The 23753-nt window shown below is 41.5% G+C and overlaps 1 protein-coding gene across 1 annotated transcript in view; it reads right to left on the reverse strand.

Moving 5' to 3' along the window:
• Positions 1–400: 400 nt before the first annotated feature.
• Positions 401–23753, reverse strand: part of LOC103093201 (hemicentin-1-like) — a 286577-nt gene continuing 263224 nt past the window's right edge. The window contains exons 15-23 of the mRNA XM_056826227.1: positions 20315–20590; positions 19680–19931; positions 16106–16381; positions 15404–15727; positions 10437–10715; positions 10084–10356; positions 3461–3578; positions 1088–1254; positions 401–805 (exon numbers count right to left, since the gene is read on the reverse strand). Of these exons, the coding sequence (XP_056682205.1) occupies positions 1233–1254; positions 3461–3578; positions 10084–10356; positions 10437–10715; positions 15404–15727; positions 16106–16381; positions 19680–19931; positions 20315–20590 (1820 nt within the window). The 3' untranslated portion in view covers positions 401–805; positions 1088–1232. The remainder of the gene's footprint in view (positions 806–1087; positions 1255–3460; positions 3579–10083; positions 10357–10436; positions 10716–15403; positions 15728–16105; positions 16382–19679; positions 19932–20314; positions 20591–23753) is intronic.

Here is a 23753-nt window from a genome sequence, read left to right on the forward strand (position 1 = left end):
AGTTCATAATTGGAGGTAGCCAAATTTTCCATGATGATCAATGACAAATTTGTCCCATCAATGTCCACTGTCCATCCAGTTTGGGCAAAGTATGGGGCACCAAGTCTCCTCCATCCCATTTAGAATAAAGCTTTGCTTAAAGGATCTCCCCTGGAGTTAACTGTGACAGGGGAAATCATGAGCCAGAGAGTGTAAGAAAAGCCAATTCCCTTCTTTGGGGTCAGGCTCCCAAGAGAACACTGCCATTCTGGTCCTAGAAGAGAACTCTCCTTTGGGAAGCATCAGGAGAAGTTGTCATCCTTTGGGTTTTGGGTAACATATTTATAGAAGGGATGTAGAAAGAATTTGACCAGTCAGACTTGGAGTGAGTTTTTGAAGGGAAGTAATGAAGTTACAAGGGTAAGAAGAAGATGGATTTGTCATTTCTGCTCAATAGCCAAGGTGGGGAAACAAAGGTGCATGTAAAGCAGGTGTTGTATAGATGGGGGCACACAGTGTGCCCCTCTGCCCTCATTATACCAGTGCTAACTACTCTGAACAGGCTGCCAAGACTGGGAGAAGGGACAGGCAGCTTAGTCTGGCCTGAAAAAATCCCCTGTAGCATCTCTCCTTTGAATCAAAATCTCTAGTCCTGATCTCTGTGCTCAGCTCTTCTTGTCCCTTGAATCCACTTGGATGTCTCCACCTGGACAGTTTCTTTTTTTTTTTTTTTGAATAATTTTTGATATTTTTATTGATGCCTTTTGCTTTCACACCATTCATTTTGGAATATCTTCTTTCCCATAGCCCAGCCAGTGAACTATTCCTAATGACAATGATTTCAAAAGAAAGAGAAAAAGAAATTCAATAAACCAGCCAACACATTGACTTTGCCTGCATGGAATATTACTCACTTCTGAAAAGAAGTGCATTTCTTTACTTGGGAGGCTTTGCCTGCCTCAAGTCTCTCCCCACTTTGATTTATGTTCTAGCTTGCTGCCCACCCATCTACTCAACTAAGGAAGTCGTTGAGTTCATAAATTCCACTGGCTCCCTATCATCTGTGCTCCCCCACTAGTATTTTTACAGCCTATGTCCCACCACATACCCTTTGATAACACTGGCCTCCTGGTTGCTCTACAAAAAGATGATCCATTTCTCAGGTGCCAGCATTCTCTCTGGCTATATTCAAATATTCATTCTCTGTGTTGTGCGTCAAGGCCGCGGTGCCATTGTCTATGATGTTGCTGGTGCTATTGATAGAAATATTGGGGTCTGTAGAAAGACAAAGAGAGAGAGAGGTGGCTAAGTAACTGGCCTATATCTTCTTCACCAGGCCACCTCTTCAGGAAAAAGAAAACACCAGAAGCCCAACAGGAAACATTTCTGTTACAGACATACAGGGGTGGGTCCTAACATTGTGGAGAGAAGGATGCCTCATGGTTCAATAGTTGTTCCAATAAGGCAGATAAGCAGAAATCATTGGGGAGGGAGTGCTATGTCTTGGATTATCCTACCTCCAGAGAGGTCCCAGGAGGTACACAAAATAGTGACTGAGATGGGGAGGGAAGTAGGAAATGAATGAACATTTATTAGGGATCTAATATATACCCACCATATGGTAGGTGTTACACCAATGCTATTATTTTTATTATTATCATCCTCATTATTATGATTCCTAATACTACCAGGCACTATGTTATTACTGTGGGAGTGGGGGATCTTATTCTTTCCACTTAAGAGTTCAGGAAACAGAGTCAGACAGAGGTTAAGTGACTTGGCCAGGATCATACAGTAAGTGTCTGAGACCAAATGAGAACTTGGATATTCCAGAGTCCAGTCCCTGTGTCCTCCCTATCTACTTTGGCTCCTTGCTGCCTCTCATCAACCATCTCATTTGAATCCAGTGATTTTTAATCTGATATCTATTAATTTATTTTGTAAAAACAAAGGCTGGTAACTTTATTTTAGTAGAATTGGGTTTCTTTGAAATTTTATGGATTTTACTTTGTGTATGTAATTAAAGCATCCTTCTTCTGAGAAGAGGTTCCTGGGCAATGACAGCCTGAGTGCCTGAAAGCTCTCTGGCACAAAAGGGAAGCCCTTATGCTCCCATGCTTCTTTGCTCACCACCTATACCCTTAACAAGTACTTCAAACTGTTCTCCTTAACCATTGTTCTAGGAAGTAGTTAGAACACATATTATTCTTTTCTAAGGCCTTGTTTATGCTTCCTTATATATCACTCACCTACTCTGGGTCTCAGTTTCCCCATCTGTAAAATGAGGGAGCTGGAATAGCTGCATTCTAGGTCCCTTTCAGCTCCAAACATGAAACATCCTGCAGGATCCTTCCATTCTATTTACAAAATGAAGCCCAAAGAGGCTGATGTAGGTGATCAGACAGTGAATGACTTTTCTTGTTCTAGGACCAGAACTCTTTCCCTCTTTACCTGATGGTCCTTGTGAGCCTTTCTCAGAACAGAGCAGCCTAGATCTCCATCTGGACGGGACTTCAGCATCATCTAACATACCCCTTATTTCCTGATGAGAAAAATGGGACTCCCAGGGCCTGAGTGATGCATATGAAGCCCACTGGATACCCTAAACCCCATAACTGCAGCCAGGCTTCCTTCAGCATAACCCAAGTCTCTCTCAACAGGATGTTGTCTCCCTCTGATTGGCAGAAGGACAGAACAGAGTTACCTTACTTTTGGTTCTCCCTTCCCAAAATGGCTTCAAGGAGGTACCCTGCAGGCCCCCAAGGAACTTCACTGGCACATCTAATCTTCTTATTTCCAAACAAAATGCCCTCGCATTGTTGGGTTCCCTTTTGGATGGTGGTAGCAGCATCCCTTCCACAAATCTCCCCTGAGCGAGCTTCATAGTGCAGGTGTCTCATGGGGAAACCTAGCACATTAGTAGTACCCTACTGGGAGTGAGAGGACCTGTGCTTCCTTGAGTTCCTGGAACATTTTAACCCTATCTACTCTCCCTGATAAAACGAGAGTATATTTGTAAAGAGCTTAGCATGGTGTCTGGCACAAAGTAGCCACTTGATCCCTTCCTCCTCCCCTCTAGCCAAGCTTTTTATACTTTCTTTGGCCAATTGAGGACACGATAGTCTATAATAGATGTACTGTGTTGCAGGAGAGATTTTGCAACATCCTCTAAGAGCTAAGTGGCCTTGGCTGTGATGAGATCCAGGTAAGTCAACAGCCTAGCACTGTCTCAGTAACAAAGTACAAAAGCTGGCAGAGGGTCTGGTCCAAGCTCCTAGAAATGTGAAGGATAGTGGAGGATGATAGGCCAGAGAAGGAGGCCACCCAATGCAATTAGTGCTGCAAAGGAGGAGTTTGGCAAAGTAAGTTAGACTAAGTCCCAGATGTGGGTACAGCTTGCTGAGAACCATTTTGGTTTCTCTTCCCCATTCAGGGAGACAGACTATGAGAGAATTAAACCAGATTAGAAACTTTGATCTACCCTGAAGATGTTCTGATGAACAGGAAATAGACGAGAGCCCCGATGAGAACCACTACAGCCAGGAATCCAATCACAAGGCCAATAATGGCCCCTCCAGAGAGTGTATGAGCCTCCTTTTCTGTTGTGGACAGAGAAGAGAAAAAGCAACTGTGAGTGTTCTTTTGTGGTCCCAGACACAAAAAGTGCCTAGCACTTGTGTTCTTTGCCTGGCGCTCCATAAATACTTAAAAAATTCTCATTGATTAATGAAGCTGACTTGGCCATTGTTCCTCAGAGCCCAGGTATCCCCTTGGAGACACTGGAATATAGGGCAAACACATAAAACTTAATCTCTGAACTTCTGATTTTCTCCCCACACAGAACCCTCTGCCCTTCTCTATTCTGTTTATGGAAGCATTAACCTTCCAGGCACCCAGATTCAAATTGAATACCCTTTGACTTTCTTTTTCCTTCAAACCTCATATCTAATCAATTGCTATGATATTTTCTCTAATGTTTGCATTATTTGTGTTGATTCTACCTGAACAGTATTTCTCATATCTTCCCCATTTTCTCAGTTTTTACTCCAGATCATCTCATCTCTTCTAAATTATGGCAATAATTTTCTTTTTTTTTCTTTTAAACATTATTTTATTTGGTCATTTTCAAACATTCATTAGAAAAAAAGATCATTTTCTTTTTCTCTCCCCTCCCACCACCCCTCCCAATGGCGATGCGTGATTCCTCTGGGTATCACAGGCGTCCTCAGTCCGAACTCTTTTCCATGTTGTTGGTATTTTCATTAAGGTGTTCATTTAGTCTCTCCTCTGTCATATCCCCTCTACCCCTGTAGTCAAGCTGTTGCCTTTCCTTGGTGTTTTTACTCCCACCATTTGTCCTCTGTTTTAGGGTAGTGTTTTTTTTCTCCTTGATCCCTGTGGATTGTTCAGGGACATTGCATTGCCATTAATGGAGAAGTCCATTATGTTTGATTGTACCACAGTGTATCAGTCTCTGTGTACAATGTTCTCCTGACTCTGCTCCTTTCACTCTGCATCACTTCCTGGAGGTTGTTCCAGTTTCCATGGAATTCCTCCACTTAATTATTCCTTTGAGCACAATAGTATTCCATCACCAACATATGCCACAGTTTGTTCAGTCATTCCCCAATTGAAGGGCATCCCCTCATTTTCCAATTTTTGGCCACCACAAAGAGCACTGCTATGAATATTCTTGTACAAGACTTTTTCCTTATTATCTCTTTGGGGTACAAACCCAGCAGTGCTATGGCTGGATCAAAGGGCAGACAGTCTTTTATCACCCTTTGGGCATAGTTCCAAATTGCCCTCCAGAATGGTTGAATCAATTCCCAAATCCACCAAAAATGAATTAATGTCCCAACTTTGCCAAATCCCCTCCAACATTCATTACTTTCCTTTGCTGTCATGTTAACCAATCTGCTAGGTGTGAGGTGATACCTCAGAGTTGTTTTGATGTGCATATTTCTGATTATCAGAGATTTAGAGCACTTTTTCATGTGCTTATTAATAGTTTTGATTTCTTTGGCTGAGAACTGCCTGTTCATGTCCCTTGCCCATTTATCAATTGGAGAATGGCTTGATTTTTTGTACAATTGATTTAGCTCTTTATAAATTTGAGAAATTAGACCTTTGTCAGAGGTTTTTGTTATGAAGATCGTTTCCCAGTTTGTTGTTTCCCTTCTAATTTTGGTTACATTGGTTTTGTTTGTACAAAAACTTTTTAATTTGATGTAATCAAAATTATTTATTTTACATTTTGTGACTCTGTCTATGTCTTGCTTGGTTTTAAAATCTTTCCCTTCCCAAAGGTCTGACATGTATACTATTCTGTGTTCACCTAATTTACTTATAGTTTCCTTCTTTATGTTCAAGTCATTTACCCATTCTGAGTTTATCTTCGTGTAGGGTGTGAGGTGTTGATCCAAACCTAATCTCTCCCACACGGTCTTCCAGTTTTCCCAGCAATTTTTGTCAAATAGTAGATTTTTGTCCCCAAAACTGGAGTCTTTGGGTTTGTCATACACTGTCTTGCTGAGGTGACAGTTTATTCCACTGATCCTCCTATCTGTCCCTTAGCCAGTACCAAATTGTTTTGATGACCACTGTTTTATAGTATAGTTTGAGATTTGGGACTGCAAGGTCACCTTCCTTTGTATTTTTTTTCATTATTTCCTTAGATAGCCTTGATCCTTTGTTCTTCCAAATGAACTTTGTTATGTTTTTTTCTAATTCAGTAAAGAAAATTTCTGTAAATTCAATGGGTATATTGAACTAAATAGATAGATAAGTTTGGGTAGGATGGTCATTTTTATTATATTGGCTCATCCTACCCATGGGCAGTTAATGTTTTTCCAATTGCTCAAGTCTAGTTTTAGTTGTATGGAGAGATGGCAATAATATTCTGACCAGTGTTCCTGGCTCTAGTCTCTCACGTTTCTGATTCATACTTCTTATTGCTGTCCCAGTCCAACCTTCCTTGAATGCCATTTTGATGGTGAAATTTCTCATTGCAAAAACCTTTAAATGAGTTTCTCACATCTATTCCTAAAAGGCAGTGCACTGTAGCAGAAAGAACTCTGCATTTGAAATCTGGAGAGGTAGATTAAAATCCTGTCCTTGTCACTTGCTAAGTGTGGGATCTTGGCAAGTTCCTTTTCTTCTTTGGATATCAATTTTCCAATTTAGAAAATGAAGTTATATGGGCTAGATGAACCATCTATATGTAACAGTAACCTCAGCTTTAAATCCTATGAACTTTCCATTCTCTTCTTCCCCACTACTCTGGCCAAATTCAAGTCTTGTTGTTTTCCATCTAAATTTTTGGAAGATTCTCTTTACTGGTCTTCTTATCTCTAATCTTCTATTTCATATCTTTCCTCTTTGTGTTTCAAGTGCTCCATGAGCTGTTCTTTTAAAAATCTCTACCTTCCATGTTAGAATCAATACTGTGTATTGGTTCCTAGTCCATGTTTTGTTTATTGATGATAATGATAACCATTTGCTATAGGATGGGTTAAGGGTTGCTAATGGAAACTGGGCCACTTTCTCTGGATAAGAGGAGAAATAATAAACCAGGCTTTTAGAATTTTCTATTCAATAATCACCAGAGATCCATTTTATCCAACTTTTATAAAATTCTATGGAAGTTCTTAACTTCTTTTTCTTTTTTAGGACAATAGTTTGTTGTCCAGGTCTGAAAGGGTCCCTTAAGGTCCCTTGTTATTGTGCTTTTACTGTCACAGAATTTGTTTCATTTTTCCTTTAGTATTGAACTGTTATACCATATGGTGCATATTCATTGTTATATGGATACAATAATTTATTGTTTTTGGTACTGAAAGAAGCAAATGTTGACTTAGTATTTTATGTTTAATCCTATGGCTCAATCCTGCATTATAAATTTTATTATACTCTGTAAGTTTTTCAATTCACTGATCATATTCTGTATTCTGTGTAACCAACCCAAGCTTCTTCTTTGTCTCTGAGAGAAGCCAATAAGTTAAAAAATTCAGCCTTCTTTTCTGAACCTGGATGTATAAGTTATAATTCTCCCATAATCAGTTAATTAACGAGTAACTTAGAGCTTGGCTTTAGAAGTACAATTCTAATTGTTATGTCAGCAACACTTGCATACCATTCCTGAAAAGTGAAGCTTTTTTTGTCATGTAACTTTAGACTCTTTGAAATGAGATTATATATGAGGGTGCCATCCTTAAGAATCAGACTAAGTTGACCATAACCTCATCCCTTTAAACTTCAGGTGGTCTTAGTTTGTGCCCAGGTGCTTTTGAGTCTGATGCTCCAGTCTGATATCAAGTACCTCGAGAGGCAGCTGGACCATGAAAAGTCACAAAAGCATTCCTTAGAGACTGAGAGAGGTGATCCTGGTCCCACGTGTGCTGTCTGCCTTATTCTTAATGTAAGCATCATGAGTTCTCAGTCGTATGATGTTGCCAGTTCCATAACCAATGATATGTTTTTTGTTCTTTGTTCTATGCTTATAAAATTGTAATGAATCCTCAATTTAGAGTCTTTTGGATATTTGAGATGTCAAGAGACCTGCTTTATTGGTTTATAGATCCCAACTAGTAAATAATAACTTTGTTTGGAGAAGCCTGCCTCAATCTGTCTTTCTTGTTAAATTTCACATAGTACCTTTTAGCAAAACATAGTTTCTCCACTTATTTAAAAACAATTAATACATTTTTGCTGTTAGATTGTCTCAAATCAAGATTGCTGCTACCCTGTTGCTTTTTTTAGTACAACTGATGCATAATAGATTTTGCTCAAGCCCTTTATGTTTCTAATTTAAAACCCCCACAAAACTTTACCTTCTGTTTAAAATTGATACTAATTGATGTTTCCAAGGCAGAAGAGTGATAAGGACTACACAATTGAGGTACAGTGACTTGACTTGGGACACACAATGAGGGAGTATCTGAGGCCACACTTGAACCTAAGTCCTCTTGAGCTGAAAAAGGCAATCAGGCTCTATGAGCCCAATTTCCAAGAGTTGGTGGTATAGGGTTTAGCATAGCTGCCTTCCAAGCAGTTGACCCCATCAACTTGGCCCTCTAAGCACTATGCTATCTAACTTTCCCTTTAATCTATGTTATTATCTTCCCTTTTGTGGCTAAAATAATCTAATTTACATTTATGTATGAGTTAATCTACTTTATATCCTAATTATAAAAAGTGTGTATTTCTTTCCTCTTGCTATCATATTTTTTTCCTCTCTTTCCTCACTGTTCCTCTATAAATAAGTCTGTTTCATTAACAACCAATTTCCCCATGTTTTGTTGGGTATACTATTCTTGGTTGTAAGCCTATATTTTTGCCTTTTGGAGTATTATATTCCAATATTCCCACTCATTTATGGTGATAGCTGCCAAATTTTGTGGGATCATTACTGTTACTATTTCAGGACCCCCCTTGTTCTAAGCAATCTACCCTGGTTACTTAGCTGCAACCCTTAGACTCAGAAAGGGGGTAAAACACCATCTTGATGTTCACTCTTCAGGCCCAGAACTGCTTTCATCCCTCTGCACAAGTTCCCTCCTTAGCAGGCACTGATTCCAAAGCTCAGGTTGTATATCTGCCAGTGGGCTCCTCTTCCTGCTCCCCAAACCATTTCAGGCTCATCTCAGAGGTATCCAAGATCACGTATTCCCCAACTCCTAATTCAGTCTCATTTTCTTGTCACTTTTCTGGTTAACTTATGGTCCCAGACTTTGATCTTTATAAATGCTCTGATCTGGGCTGGAAAAGTGACTCATTGTGACTCAAGTGACTCATGTTGAAAAGAATCCTCTTTTCTACTTGATCTTTTACTCTTTCTAGACCTTTATTGGAGTGGTTGTGCTAGAGTTCTGGGTTGGAGAGCTGATTTCTACTCTTCCTTCTGCTACTATGCCTGGTCTTTCAACGATTATATTCTACAAAGGTACTTATATACCTACTCCAGCCTACTCACAGCTCCCTTACCTAAATTCTACATTCTCAGCACCTCAGCTAGAAGCTGAGGCTGGTTTTGCCTGGAATTCAGGAGTGGAAAAAGTAACTTCAGAGTCCTCAGATTTTTACCCATCTGGGTAGTTTGGACCCAGCCATAGATGAATCAGAAATGTGATAATGGTCACTTTCAACCAAAGTCTGACCTTTAGTGTCATGTTTAGTTTCACTGGTCTTACCCAGTGTTGATGAATGACATATGCCAGCTAGATGTGTATGATCATCTTTAATCTCTGCTAATAAGACTTTGGGGCCTTCCTATGATCTACCAATTATTTCTTGGTGTTCTTAGCCTGGCCTTCAAGTCCCTTCACAAAATGGCGGTCACCCTCAGTAATACTTCTCCTGGCCATGCACTGTCTCCTCAGTTTGCATTGCTCTATTTTCTGCACGTGGACAAACACTACATTTTCCCACATCTGAATCTTGGCTTGGCCTACGTATTCTTAGAAGTAGAATATTCCCTTTCCTCTCCTTTGGCCTATTGAATTCTTCCCCATTTTTAAAACCCATACTTTAGAAGAGTTTATCAAGTGATAGCTGTTCTTTGAAATCTCACATTGTTTCTTCTACCCACCCTCCAAGTAGAATGAATTTCTTCCAAGGTTTCCAATAATACTTTATTTGCAGCCATGATCTAAATATGCTGGATCATGTAATATATGAATATGTAATATTGTATAATATTGTGTGTCAATTACCTGCATTGGAGGCCCATCCTTCTACTACCTCGTAAGGTCCTTGAAAGTAAGAATGGAGTCTCAGCCACACCTTTAATTTCCCTCAGTGCCTAGCACAGTGCTCTGCACAATGTTGGCAAAATGAAGATGTTCTTGAATGTGTACATGACTGTTTCTAAGATTATTATAGGAGAAAAAGAGGTCAGTCTCCATTTCTACCAAGGACAAGATAGAAGGAAATGAACTGGCATTCACTATAAGTCTGACCACATTGCCTAGAGTCAGGTTCCTTTTTTTAACATGATTTTTCCCAAATCATCATGAAAAGTTGCCCACTTAAGGGGGCCTGAATGCCTCCTGCTGGGGCCAATCCAAGAAAATTATGCTCTGAGGGAAGGGAGAGATGACTTACCAATCACCCTGACTCTGATGTTTTTAGAGATTGTTGCATTTACCACGTCGTTTATTGCTATACACGTATATGTTCCTGCATGATCCCAAGATGCTCGGTAGATCGTGTAATTATTTCCTGAATTTACAGCTATAGAAGAACCATTGATTTGCCATGTATACTGGGCCGGTGGTTCAGAAGTAGCCTGACACCCTAAAGTCAGATTCTCCTTTAATGTGACCTCAATCTGTCCATTAACAGAGTTTGGAAAAATCTTGATTTTCTCTGGTCCATCTATGAAAAAATGAAAAAATGAAATGTTAGTCATTGTTAGAGAAAGGATTGGGAGAGGGAGGAGATTCAGAGTCACTCACAGCAGACAACCAGGTTGAATAAGGGACTTCTATAGACAAGGAATGGATCCCATATTTCACAACGATAGGCTCCACTGTCTTCTCTCTTTGCAGGCGTTATGGTGAGGGTCTGGTCAAAGTTAGAGAGAGTCATCCTGTCATTGAGGACCATTCTCTTATTCTTGTAGTACCACCAAATATCTGGTAAATCGTAACCCTCTGTGTTGCACGTCAAGATCGCGGTGCCATTCTCTATGACAAAACCAGTGTTGTTGATTTTGCTGGGACTCAACAGGTTCTCTGCAGAAAGTCAAAGAGGAGAGAGAGGTGGCTGAGTGACTGGCCTATATCTTCTTCACCAGGCCCCCTCTTCAGGAAAAACAAAACACCAGAAGCCCAACTGGAAACATTTCTGTTACAGACATCCAGGGGTCGGTGCTGACATTCTCGGGAAAAGGATGCCTCATGGTTCAACAGCTGTGACAATATGGCAGATGAGCAGAAAGCACTGAGGAGGGAATGCTGTGTGTCTTGGACTATTCGACCTCCAGAGATTTCCCAGGAGGTATACAATCTAGAGACTGAGATGGGGAGGAGAGTAGCGAATAAGAATTCATTAGGTATCTATTATATGCCCAGCATATGGTAAGTGTTACACCAATGCTATTATTTTTATTATTATCATCCTCATTATTGTGATTCCTAATACTACCAGGCACTATGTTATTACTGTGGGAGTGGGGGATCTTATTCTTTCCACTTAAGAGTTCAGGAAACAGAGTCAGACAGAGGTTAAGTGACTTGGCCAGGATCACACAGTAAGTGTCTGAGACCAAATGAGTACTTAGATATTCCAGAGTCCAGTCCCTGTGTCCTCCCTATCTACTTTGGCTCCTTGCTGCCTCTCATCACCCATCTCATTTGAATCCAGTGATTTTTAATCTGATATCTATTAATTTATTTTGTAAAAACAAAGGCTGGTAACTTTATTTTAGTAGAATTGGGTTTCTTTGAAATTTTATGGATTTTACTTTGTGTATGTAATTAAAGCATCCTTCTTCTGAGAAGACGTTCCTGGACAATGACAGCCTGAGTGTCTGATGGCTCTCTGGCACAAAAGAGAAGCCCTTCTGCTCCCATCATTCTCTGCTCACCACCTATCCTCTTAACAAGTACTTCAAAATGTAAATAGCTTCTCCCTAACCATTGTTTCTGGAAGTGATTAGCATACATATTTCTCTTTTCTAAGGCCTTGTTACTGCTTCCATATGTGGACACTCAGCTCCTCTGGGTCTCAGTTTCCTCATCTGCAAAATGAGGGAGCTGGAATAGCTGCATTCTAAGTCCATTTCATCTCCAAACATGAGACACCTTGCAGTATGCTCCCATTCTACTTACAAAAGGAAGCCCAAAGAGGCTGATGTGGGTGGTCAGACAGTGAATGACTTTTCTTGTTCCAGGACCCGAGCTCTTTCCCTCTTTGCTTGATGATCCTTGTGGGCCTTTCTCAGAACAGGTGTTGAAGGCTTAGGGCTGGCAGAGACCAGAGGAGCCTAGATCTCCATCTGGACGGGACATCAATATCATCTAACATACCCCTTATTTTCTGATGAGAAAAATGGGAGACTCCCAGGGCCTGAGTGATGCATACAAAGTCCAATGGATGCCCTAAACCCCATAACTGAGGTCAGGCTCCCTTCAGCATAACCCAAGGTCTCTCTTGATGGGATGTCGTCTCCCTCTGATTGGCAGAAGGACAGAAAAGAGTCATTTTCATTTGGGTTCTCCCTTCTCAAAATGGCTTCAAAGAGGTACCCTGCAGGCCCCCAAGGAGCTTCACTGGCACACCCAGTCTTCCCTTTTGGATGGTGGTGGCAGCATCCCTTCCACAAACCTCCCCTGGGGGTGCTTCATAGTGTAGGTGTCTCATGGGGAAACCTAGGACATTAGCAGTACCCTACTGGGGGTGGGAGGACCTTGTGTTTCCTTGGGGTCCCAGAACATTTTAACCCTATCCACTGTCCCTGATAAAAGGAGAGGATATTTGTAAAGAGCTTAGCATGGTGTCTGGCACAAAGTAGCCACTTGATCCCTTCCTTCTCCCCTCTAGCCAAGCTTTTTTTTTTCCTTTCTTTGGCCAGCTGAGGACATGGTAGTCTATAATAGGTTTACTCTGTTGCAGGAGAGATTTTACAGCATTCTCTAAGGGCTAAGTGGTCTTGGCTGAGATGGTACCCAGGTGGACCAACAGCCTAGCACTGTCTCAGCAACAAAGTACCAGAGCTGGCAGAGGGCATCTGGTCCCAGATACCACAGCATGTCTGATCCGTGGTCATTCAGCCTCTGCTTATCCATGACTGTCAGTTGTGTGGCCTCTTTCCCCCTCTGGACAGCTCAGCTTCTGAGCGATTTCCTTGGCTGTGCTGACATTGGCTTCCCTACAACCTGGCCCCTCCAGTCCTAGCTCTTCCCACTGGGACCATATACAGAAATGCAGACCTGCTTCCACCCAATGGCCCTGCAGGTTCTTCAGAAGGCTTCTTTCCTGCTTGATCTCAACCCTCCCTCAATCAGTTCCTTCAGCCAGAACTGTGAGTTGCCACAGGATCCTCGAATGTTTCTTTAGCTGTGATTTGTAGGTTTTCCTCCACCCTCTATATTTCTCTGCCCTTCTGCCTTAACTAAATAGACATCATGAATTTGTGAGCCTGAGAAAATCTAATCTCCTTGTGGCCAAGCCTGGGTGATGAGTCTCTGCTCACTTGGCAAAGGGCAGCTCTTTCCTGATGGCTACACCAGCCTCCTGGGGTCTCCCTTGCCATAGCCTGTATAAGAGAGCTCCGGGTTTCCTTCCTGGCTAATTGAGACAGTGACAGTTAGACACATGGATGAGGGATTCTCTACCTCCATCTTAACCTGCAGTGCCCGGAAGTGCATATAGCATCAGTTCCAGGGGTGTCCTGGCCTTCCTGGAGCACAGAAGGACCCCTGCTTCCCTAGCTCACTCCAGACAGCAAGTTAGCTTTTAGGTTAATCAGTCCCTAAAAGTTTTCAACTGCCCTGTTACCATGCCAACTGATATTAAGTTTGTGGTTCTCTCAGGCATCCCCAACGTCTCTTTTGCAATCTACCATGGCATTAAAAGTCTGTCTCCAATTTCCTTTTTTTTTTTTAAAATCAACTATCCCTCCTTATTTCAACTGTTTTCCTATGGCAGGGTGACCAGTTTCTGCCCCATCAAGGCCAATACTTATTTATGTTTTGGACTTTTTGTACTCAAGGGAAGGACTTGATATCAATCCCCAATAACATTCATCTTACTACATTTAATCTACTGTGACAGCTTGCTGCACTGCCTCTGGATCCTATCTGCTTCTACCATCCATATTGTCCCAGAAAAATTACCAAAGATTTGTATAAGTTGATGCAGAATGGAGTGAGTAAAACCAAGAGGGGAATTTATACAATAACAACAATGTTCCCAAAGCAAACAACTTTGTAAGACTTGGGACCTCTGATCGCTGCAGTGACCAACCAGAACTGCAGAAGCCCCAGGATGATATAAGTTTCTCCCTTCCTACAAAAGCTGGAGACTTCCTATGAAATCAGCTTCCTCACTTCAGAAATGGGATGGATTCAGTGTTTATGTTGCAACAGATATTATTTGAGCATGGGAAATAAGATTTCCTTGATTGTCCATACATGTCACAAGGATTTTCTTTTTCTTTAGTGGGATGGATGAGAAGGACAGAAAATAGGTTTTGGTTAATTGGAAAATTTTGAATTAAGGAACACTTCATTTCAACCACAGGTATGAAATATATTGCCCAGAACACCCCCAGGCTGAACAGGATGAAAAAGTAATTCGGAAATATTTACCAAAAGATAATACAGTAATACACAGATATCTTAAATTAAAAATTAAAATGTGGGCTTTAGGCTTTAGGGATTTTGGCCAACAAAAAGTCATCCATCCTCTAAGGTATATACTGTTGGTGTCTGACTTTCCCAAGGACACTTTCCTATTTCACAATTCTATCTCTTCCCACTACTCTCCATTCAGAAAGTCCCCAGAGTCAGGGACAGGAAGTTGGGATACCCCTATGGTTTGTAACAATAAAGCTGCACAAAATAAAAGGAAACTAAGGTCAGGGATGATCTTTCAATGGTCCTGCTGCACACTAGTGTGATTAGGGGAATGGAGAGTCTGTCATCTGTACATAGGAGAGCCAGTGAATTAATTGGGCAACAGTGATTCTACTGTGGACCCAGCCGTGGGATGCTAAAGCCAATCTTCCCTTTACATACATAAGAACCAGGTTTCATATCAGCCATACTTTCATGTGGCATTTTGTGCCACAAAGAGGAAAAATATAGATGCAATGGTGAACCTCTGTGTGTAAAAGGAGACAAAGTTTAAATTCTCCTTTCCAACTCCAGAATTTCCCTGCTAAAGGGGATTAAGGCTAGCCCCACTGCATGACTATAACTTATACTCCAACCAAGATTGGAAACACCCTATGGGTACACAGCACAAAGGGAAATGGACTGATGGAAAGAGTATGGTGCAGTCATTGAAGCTGCAGTCCTGGAAGTTGGGAGACAAAGAAGGTTGTATGTCACTGGGAGAGAAGAGAATAATACAATATCAATAACAAGGGTGAAGGCAACAACTCATATGCTTTTTGCACCTGCCATGTGAAAAGGACTTTATCCACATAGAATTCTATTATATGCAAAGAAAAAGATTATCCATTTTTTCAGATGAAGAAACTGAGGCTGGGAAAGGAGATATACTTACTACACAAATAGTAGACAGGAAAGGAAGGGTTCTACCTAAGTTTTACAATTCTGAGCTCAGGGCTCCTTCTACCACAACATATTGTGCCAAGGGACCAGGAGGGCAGAATGTCACTTATCTCTGTTTCTCTCATGCCAGGGAAGGAGGGAGCCCAACACAAAGTTGGAGACATAATCCAGCTACTCACCATACATTGTAAACTCAGCATTGATTTTAACGTTCTTTTCTTCAGAGTCTGTAAAATTCTTTTCTTCGACATAGATTGTAAGATTCTTGTCTTTGATGCTATTCAAGCCAGTATGTGAGTTAAATGCCTGACAGATATAGGTTCCAGCATGCTTCAGGGACACATTAGTAAGAGAGAGTTTCGCTGAGGGCCTCCATTTTTTTCCTTTATGAAACCAAATGAATTTGGCAGGTGGTTTAGATTTAGCAGAACAGCTCAGGGTAATATTTGTCCCAACAAGGTACCTATCGACTTTAGGTAGAATTATGGCATTATCTGGCCCATCTGGAGGAAAGAGAAGGATTCCATATTGAGATTATGGCAGAAAGAAGGGATGTCTCAGATTCTATAACCCATCACCAGGGACCATTGTGTCTCCCTGATCCCCATTTGAGCTGGGAAATTCACAGCTCATCCTCTAATTTATGATTTTGGATTTGAACATGGAAGATCTTAAGGTTTTCTCCAGTTCAACATCCTGGCTGGCTATCCTCCACCAGAAAGCATGACAAGGCAAATCTGGGCTCCCTAAAGATGAAGGGGTTTGGGAACATCCGAGCCTACATCTTTAGCTCTCAGAGAAGGGACTGAATTAGCCTTGCCTCTGGGAACACACCACCAGGCTATAAGCATGTACCATATAGAAAGAACAAATTTACTCACAGTAAACATTCAGTGTGAATGGATCACTCCTATTGCTATAAAATGGGTTCTTGATTTCACACACATAGGATCCTTCATGTTCCCTTGTGAGACTGCCTACAGTGAGTGTCCTCTTATCTCTGGTCAGCTGTATCCTGTTATCAGTTGGGGCACGATTGTTTATGAACCACTGGTAAGTGCGAACTTGACCCGTAGCGTTGCAGGTCAATGAGACAGTGTCAATGTTCTCCACTGGGATCCTGTTGGGGCTGTTGATGATAGGTCTGGACAGTGGCCCTATGCAGAAAATAGACAGAAAATGACTGTGTTGGTTCTTTTTCTTACCTTATAACCAAATAAGTGGTTTGGAAGTGGCCTGTCTAAGACCTTGGCAAGCCTGGAGGTCAGAGACCAAGAACCTGTGATTTCAATGGCAAAGACAAAGACACCCCTTTCTCTGGTGCAGATCTCAACTCCTCCAGGCCTTAGGAAAAGTTCAGCTTCCGTTCCTGTGGCTGACAAAGACATTCACATGGAGCCCAAGCCCCGGGTGCTCAGTCTTGCTGGGCTGAGGCAAGCTGGTCAGGGGATGACATAGCCTTTCATATACCACCTTTACTTGGATTTGAGGCCTTTCTAGCTTGGCAGGACCACCAAGAGTTTATGTTTCCTTGGCCTGGACTTCAAGAAGCCAGGGTTACTTACCTCTTGTTGAGGATATTGGTGGTGGCTGGAGAGGATGGACTAGGGACAGGCCACAGGGGGAGTGTGCTCAGAAAGGAAAACATTTTTTTAACACTAAAGAGGAAAGAAAAGGAAAGGCAGAGAGTGGGAATAGATCAGTTAGTAGCAGGTTACAAAAGGAAGAGCCTCAGCCTGGGAGTCAAGAGAGACCTGATTCAAGTCTAGAGATTTTTTAACCCACAATAACATCTCTTGTGCCAATGACTGTGTTTTGCCTGCAGGAAGCAGTTCATACCCTTTACTGAAGATTCTGGAATTCCCTGCTTTGGGTTCTCCCCTTTCCTTAGGACTTTCCTGCCCTACAAGATAAGAATGAGAATGTTGAAGGTTATCTTCTTAAACTCATATATGGTCCTATTCTAGGAAGCTAAGCCAATGGGGACTAATTTTCCCTGAGCCTTCATGGCCCAAGGAAAGCCCTTTTCTTATCTCTAGTTGGCAGGCAGAGACATTGCCACTGAGAGAAGTGTGTGTCCCAGAACAACTTCTGGGGTACATTCAGTAAGCTCACCAGACTGTCTTCTTGGGCCATCCTTGTCTAGCTGTTTTAGGATTAAATTCTAAAATGGAATGATTGAGTTAGAAACATTTCAACTCCTTTGACCTTTTTCTATTATTTTGGTAGAGCTTGCACTCTGTCCCTGGGTCCCTGTTGAGAAGCTGAGGGTGAGGAAGAGTAACCCTCCAACTTGTATCCAGTAAAGCCAAGTGCGACTGGTCAGGAAGGTGACAAATCTGAGATCAGCTAGCCACTAGGTTTTTCAACTGCCCTGTTATGCTACCGATGGATATTAAGTTTGTGATCCTCTCAGACATCCCCAAGGTCTCTTTATCCTATCTAATATGGCATAAAAGTCTGTCTCCAATTTCCCCTTTTTTAAATCAACTCACTACTTCAACTCTTTTCCTGTGGCATGGTGACCAGTCATTGCCCCATCAAGGCAGATGCTTATTTATGCTTTGCACTTTTGTACTCAAAGATAGAATCTGATATCAATCCCTAATAACATTCATCTTATCACATGCCATCTACTGTGCCAGCTTGCTGAGCTATTTCTGCATGCTATCTGCTTCCACCATCCCTCTCCACCCAATTTTTTCTTTTCTCTCTTTTCTTTCAAGTTTGAAATTCATGCTTTTGATCTGTCTCTAGAATCAGTAGAACAATAATGGTCACCATTTACAAAGTTCTTTACACGTATTATTTCATTTGCTCCAAGTCACTAATAGGAACATTTGAACAGAATGAGTTCAAGAACAGAAACATCAGAAGATTTGTATGAACTGATACAGAATGAAGTGAGTAGAAACAAGAGGGTAATTTACACAATAACAACAATGTTCTCAAAATAAATAACTGAAAAAGTTGGGACCTCTGATCAGTACAGTGACCAACCAGGATTTCAGAAGACCCATGATGAAATTAGTTTCTCCCTTCCTACAAAAAGCTGCAGACTTCCTAAGAAAACAGCTGCCTCACTTCAGAAATGGGATGGACTAAGGCTGTATGTGGCAACAGATATTTTTTGAGCATGGGAATTAGATTTTATTTATTGTTCATATTTTTCACAAGGATTTTCTTTTTCTTTAGTGGGATGGGTGAGAAAGGGGATAGAAAATAGATTTTAGTTAATTGGAAAAATAAATTAATAAAAAGGTCATTTAGAATATGAAACACATAGCCTACAACACTCCCAAGTTCAGTGTGAAACAGATTAAACGGTAATTGGGAATTAGTTAACAAAAGAAAATACAGGAACATATAGACAATTTAAATGCTGAATTAAAATGTGGGCTTTGGGGATCCTTATGTACAGATTTAGGCCAACAAAAAGTCATCCCTTCTCTACAATATATACTGTTGGAGTCAGACTTTCCCTAGGTCACTTTCCCACTTCACAATTCTATCTCTTCCCCCTATTCTCCATTCACAGAAAGTCCCCAGAGGCAGGGACAGGAAGTTGGAATGCCCCTAAGATTTGTAACCATAAAGCTGCATGAAATAAAAAGAAACTAAGGTCAGAGATGATCTCTCTATGGTTCTGCTACAAATAATTTGGGGGAGGGGGTGGAAAGTCTGTTTATCTGTTCATAGGAGAGCCAGACCAGTGAATTAATGGGGCAGCAGGGATTCTACTGTGGAAAAGCCACTGGATGCTAAAGCCAATCTTCCCTTTACATGAATAATAACCATGTTTAATAGCAATCATGCTTCCATGTGACATTTTATGCCACAAAGAGGAAAAATATAGGTGCAATCGTGAATCTCTGTGTGTGAAAGGAAGCAAAGTTTAAATTTTCCTTTCCATCTCCAGAATATCCCTGCCATGACAATACATTATATTCTAACCAAGACTAGAAACACTCTGTGGGTCCACAGCACATAGGGAAATGGACTAAATGAAAGACCACAGGAAAGAGTATGGGGCAGTCATTGAAGCTGCAGTCCTAGAAGTTGGGAGACAAAGAAGGTTGTATGTTACTGGGACAGAAGGGAATAATATAATATCAATAACATGAATGACGATGACAACTCACATGCTTTTTGCACCTACCATGTATAAAGGACATTCTCCACAAAGAATTCTATTATATAGAGAGCAAAAGATTATCCATTTTTCCAGATGAAGAAACTGAGGTTGTGAAAGGAAGAGACACATTTATTACACAGAAAGTAGACAGGAAAGGAAGGATTCTACCCAAGTTTTACAATTCTGAGCTCAGGGCTCCTTCTACCACAACACATCATGTCATGTGACCAGGAGGGCAGAATGTTACTTATCTCTGTTTCTCTCATGCCAGGGAAGGAGAGAGCCAAACACAAAGTTGGGGGTCCAATTCAGCTACTTACCATAGATTGTAATATTCATGTCTTTGGTGGCCTGCAAGCCAGTGAATGAATTAGATGCATGACAGGTATAGGTTCCAGACTGACTCAGGAATGTTATAGTAGAGAATGTGGCTGAGTTGCTGACCTGTTGTCCATTGTATAACCAATTAAATTGGGCTGGTGGGTTAGATACAGCAGAACAAAGCAATGTAATATTTGCCCCAATAGGGTACGCATCAATTGTAGGGACGATTACGGGGGTATCTGGTCCATCTGGAGGAAAAAGAAGGATTCCATATTGAGATTATGAAAGAAAGAAGGGCATCTCCTAGTCTGTAACCCATCACCAGGAACCTCTTTGTCTCCCTGATCCTCCCTTGAGCTGAGAATTTTAATTAACAACTCATTCTCTACCTTTCTTGTTTGAATCTGAACTTGGAAGATTTTAGGGCTTTCTTCCAGTTCAGCACCCTGGATGGCCACCCTGCACCACAACACATGACAAGGCCAATCTGGGCTCCTGAAAAGTTAAGAGGGTTGGAAACCTCAGAGCCTACATATTTAGCACTCATAGAAGTGACTGAATTAGCCTGGCCTGTGGGAACACAGCACCAGGCTATTAGCATGCACCATATAGAAAGAACAAATTTACTCACAGGTAACATTCAGTGTTAAGGGATCACTCCTATTGCTATAAAATGAGTTCTTGATTTCACACACATACGGCCCTTTGTTTTCCCTTCTTGTGACACTGCGGATAGTGAATGTCCTCTTATCCGGGGACAGTTGTAGCCTGCTACCAGATGGGGCACGATTGTTTATGAACCACCGGTAAGTGTGATTTTGACCCGTAGCCAGACATGTCATTGAGAAGTCCTTGTTCTCCACTGGGGCAATGTTGGAGGTGATGATGGTAGGTTTGGACGTTGGCGCTGTGCAGAAAATAGAGAGAAAATGACTGTTTGGTTCTTTTTCTTACCTTACAACCAAATACCTGGTTTGGAAGTGACCTGTTTAAGACCTTGGCAAGGCTGGAGGCCAGAGACCAAGAACCTGTGATTTCAATGGCAAAGACACCCGATTTTCTGGTGCAGACCTCAACTCCTCCAGGCCTTAGGAAAAGTTCATCTTCAGTTTCTGTGGCTGACAAAAACATTCACATGGAGCCAAAGCCCCTGGTGCTCAATCTTTCTGTGCTGAGACAAGCTGGACAGGGGATATCTGACCCCTTAATGCAGCACCTGGGCTTGGATTTGAGGCCTTTCTAGCTTGGCAGGACCATCAAGAGTTTTTGTTTCCGTGGCCTGGACTTCAAGAAGCCAGGGTTATATAAAAAATAGACTCGAATACAAGACTACAATGCTCACAAGCCTTTGCTCCACTTCCCCAAAATGCTTTGTAATCTCACAGAAATTTTCAGGTGGGCCAAGATAGAAAAGGGATTTAATCTGATTGCAAAGGCTTTTGTGTCTCTTTTGGACTTCTGTTTTGGGGCAGATGTGGCTCTTTCCATAATGTAGGTGAGGTCTTGTCTAGGCCTCTGGCCTAGGCACATGTTTTTTCTTACTTGTATATTCTTAAATTATCAACCTTTAATAAACCTCATAAAATATAATACTCCTTGCAGAGAGAAACTAATTTCTACCTGCCTCAGTCTCCCCTAAATTTTAACTGTTACAGTTTTTGGCGACTACTAGATTGGATGAGAACTTCTCAAATTTTTTAGCCTAGATAATGATTTTTTTTAAGCCACGTATCTCCAAGTTGCCTTTTAGAAAACCATCTTGATCAGCTCCTGCCTGCGGCCCTCTCCGGCTCCTGCTTCTGCTCCTGGCCTCTCACCTGGTGCCTGAGCTCCCAGCCCTGTTTGTCTGCACTCCAGCTCCCGGCCCTGCCCACCCCTGAGGTCTGTCTCTCACCCATCTGACCTCAGACCCAGATAGCTCATCACCCCAGCCCCAGACCCACAAGTGTGACACGAGATGGCTCATCACCCAGATCCTTGGAGTAGATCACTCAGGACTCATTGCGACCAGCTGGTAACGGTATTGGCCATGTGGGCGGAGGGGAGAGATGAGAGGGAAAGGAGTACAAGTAATTTTCCCTTAGGCTAAGCCTCCGAGTGGATGGGGGTATTGACTCCATGTGGTTGGCCTGGGCTCCACATGGACTGGGGCAGGAGGAGGGATCACATCAGGGGAAAGAGAAAAGGGAGAGGAGAAGAAACAGACTTTTCAAACAGACTTTTAAGCAATGGACTATTTAAAAGGATACCTTTTGACTGTTCTGGTAATTTCATTGATTTCACCTGCATGCCAGAAGAAAGATTCAGCCCAAAGATTCAACTTTGGGGAGGCAAATGGGTGGCTCAGCAAACTGAGAGCCAGGCCTACAGACATGCTGTCCTGGGTTAAAATCTGGCCTCAGATACTGCCCAGCTGTGGGGCCCTGACCAGATCCCTTAACCCTCATTGCTTAGCCCTTACCACTCTGCCTTTGGACAATAGATATTTATTTTTTTTAAATATATTTTATTTGATCATTTCCAAGCATTATTCATTAAAGACATAGATCATTTTCTTTTCCTCCCTCCCCCACCCCCCATAGCCGACGTGTAAGTCCACTGGACATTAGATGTTTTCTTGATTTGAACCCATTGCTTTGTTGATAGTATTTGCATTAGAGTGTTCATTTAGAGTCTATCCTCTGTCATGTCCCCTCAACCTCTGTATTCAGGCAGTTGCTTTTTCTCGGTGTTTCCACTCCCATAGTTTATCCTTTGCTTATGAATGGTGTTTTTTTCTCCTGGATCCCTTTAAGTTGTTCAGGGACATTACACCGCCACTAATGGAGAAGTCCATTACGTTCGATTATACCACAGTGTATTAGTCTCTGTGTACAATGTTCTCCTGGTTCTGCTCCTCTCGCTCTGCATCACTTCCTGGAGTATGTTCCAGTCTCCATGGAACTTCTCCACTTTATTATTCCTTTTAGCACAATACTACTCCATCACCAACATATACCACAGTTTGTTCAGCCATTCCCCAATTGATGGCCATCCCCTCATTTTCCAGTTTTGGGCCACCACAAAGAGCGCAGCTATGAATATTTTTGTACAAGTCTTTGTGTCCATTATCTCTTTGGGGTACAGACCCAGCAGTGCTATGGCTGGGTCAAAGGGTAGATATTCTTTTAGCACCCTTTGGGCATAGTTCCAAATTGCCCTCCAGAATGGTTGGATCAGTTCACAGCTCCACCAGCAATGAATTAATGTCCCTATTTTGCCACATCCCCTCCAGCATTCATTACTTTCCTTTGCTGTTATGTTAGCCAATCTGCTAGGTGTGAGGTGATACCTCAGAGTTGTTTTGATTTGCATCTCTCTGATTATAAGAGATGTAGAACACTTCTTCATGTGCTTGTTAATAGTTTTGATTTCTTTATCTGAGAGCTGCCTATCCATTTCCCTTGCCCATTTATCAATTGGAGAATGGCTTGATTTTTTGTACAATTGATTTAGCTCATTATAAATATGAGTAATTAAACCTTTGTCAGAGGTTTCTATGAAGATTTTTTCCCAATTTGTTGTTTCCCTTCTGGTTTTAGTTATATTGGTTTTGTTTGTACAAAAGCTTTTTAGTTTGATGTAGTCAAAATTATTTATTTTACATTTTGTGATTCTTTCTATATCTTGCTTGGTTTTAAAGCCTTTCCCCTCCCAAAGGTCTGACATGTATACTATTCTGTGTTTACCCAATTTACTTATGGTTTCCTTCTTTATGTTTAAGTCACTCACCCATTTTGAATTTATCTTGGTGTAGGGTGTGAGGTGTTGATCTATTCCTAGTCTCTCCCACACTGTCTTCCAATTTTCCCAGCAGTTTTTATCGAATAGTGGATTTTTGTCCCAAAAGCTGGGATCTTTGGGTTTATCGTATACTGTCTTGCTGAGGTCGCTTTCCCCCAGTCTATTCCACTGATCTTCCTTTCTGTTTCTTAGCCAGTACCAAATTGTTTTGATGACTGCTGCTTTGTAATATAGTTTTAGGTCAGGGACTGCAAGGCCCCCATCATATGTGTTTTTTTTCATTATTT

This window comes from Monodelphis domestica, chromosome 4 (genome assembly GCF_027887165.1).
Source record: "Monodelphis domestica isolate mMonDom1 chromosome 4, mMonDom1.pri, whole genome shotgun sequence".
Classification (NCBI taxonomy): domain Eukaryota; kingdom Metazoa; phylum Chordata; class Mammalia; order Didelphimorphia; family Didelphidae; genus Monodelphis; species Monodelphis domestica.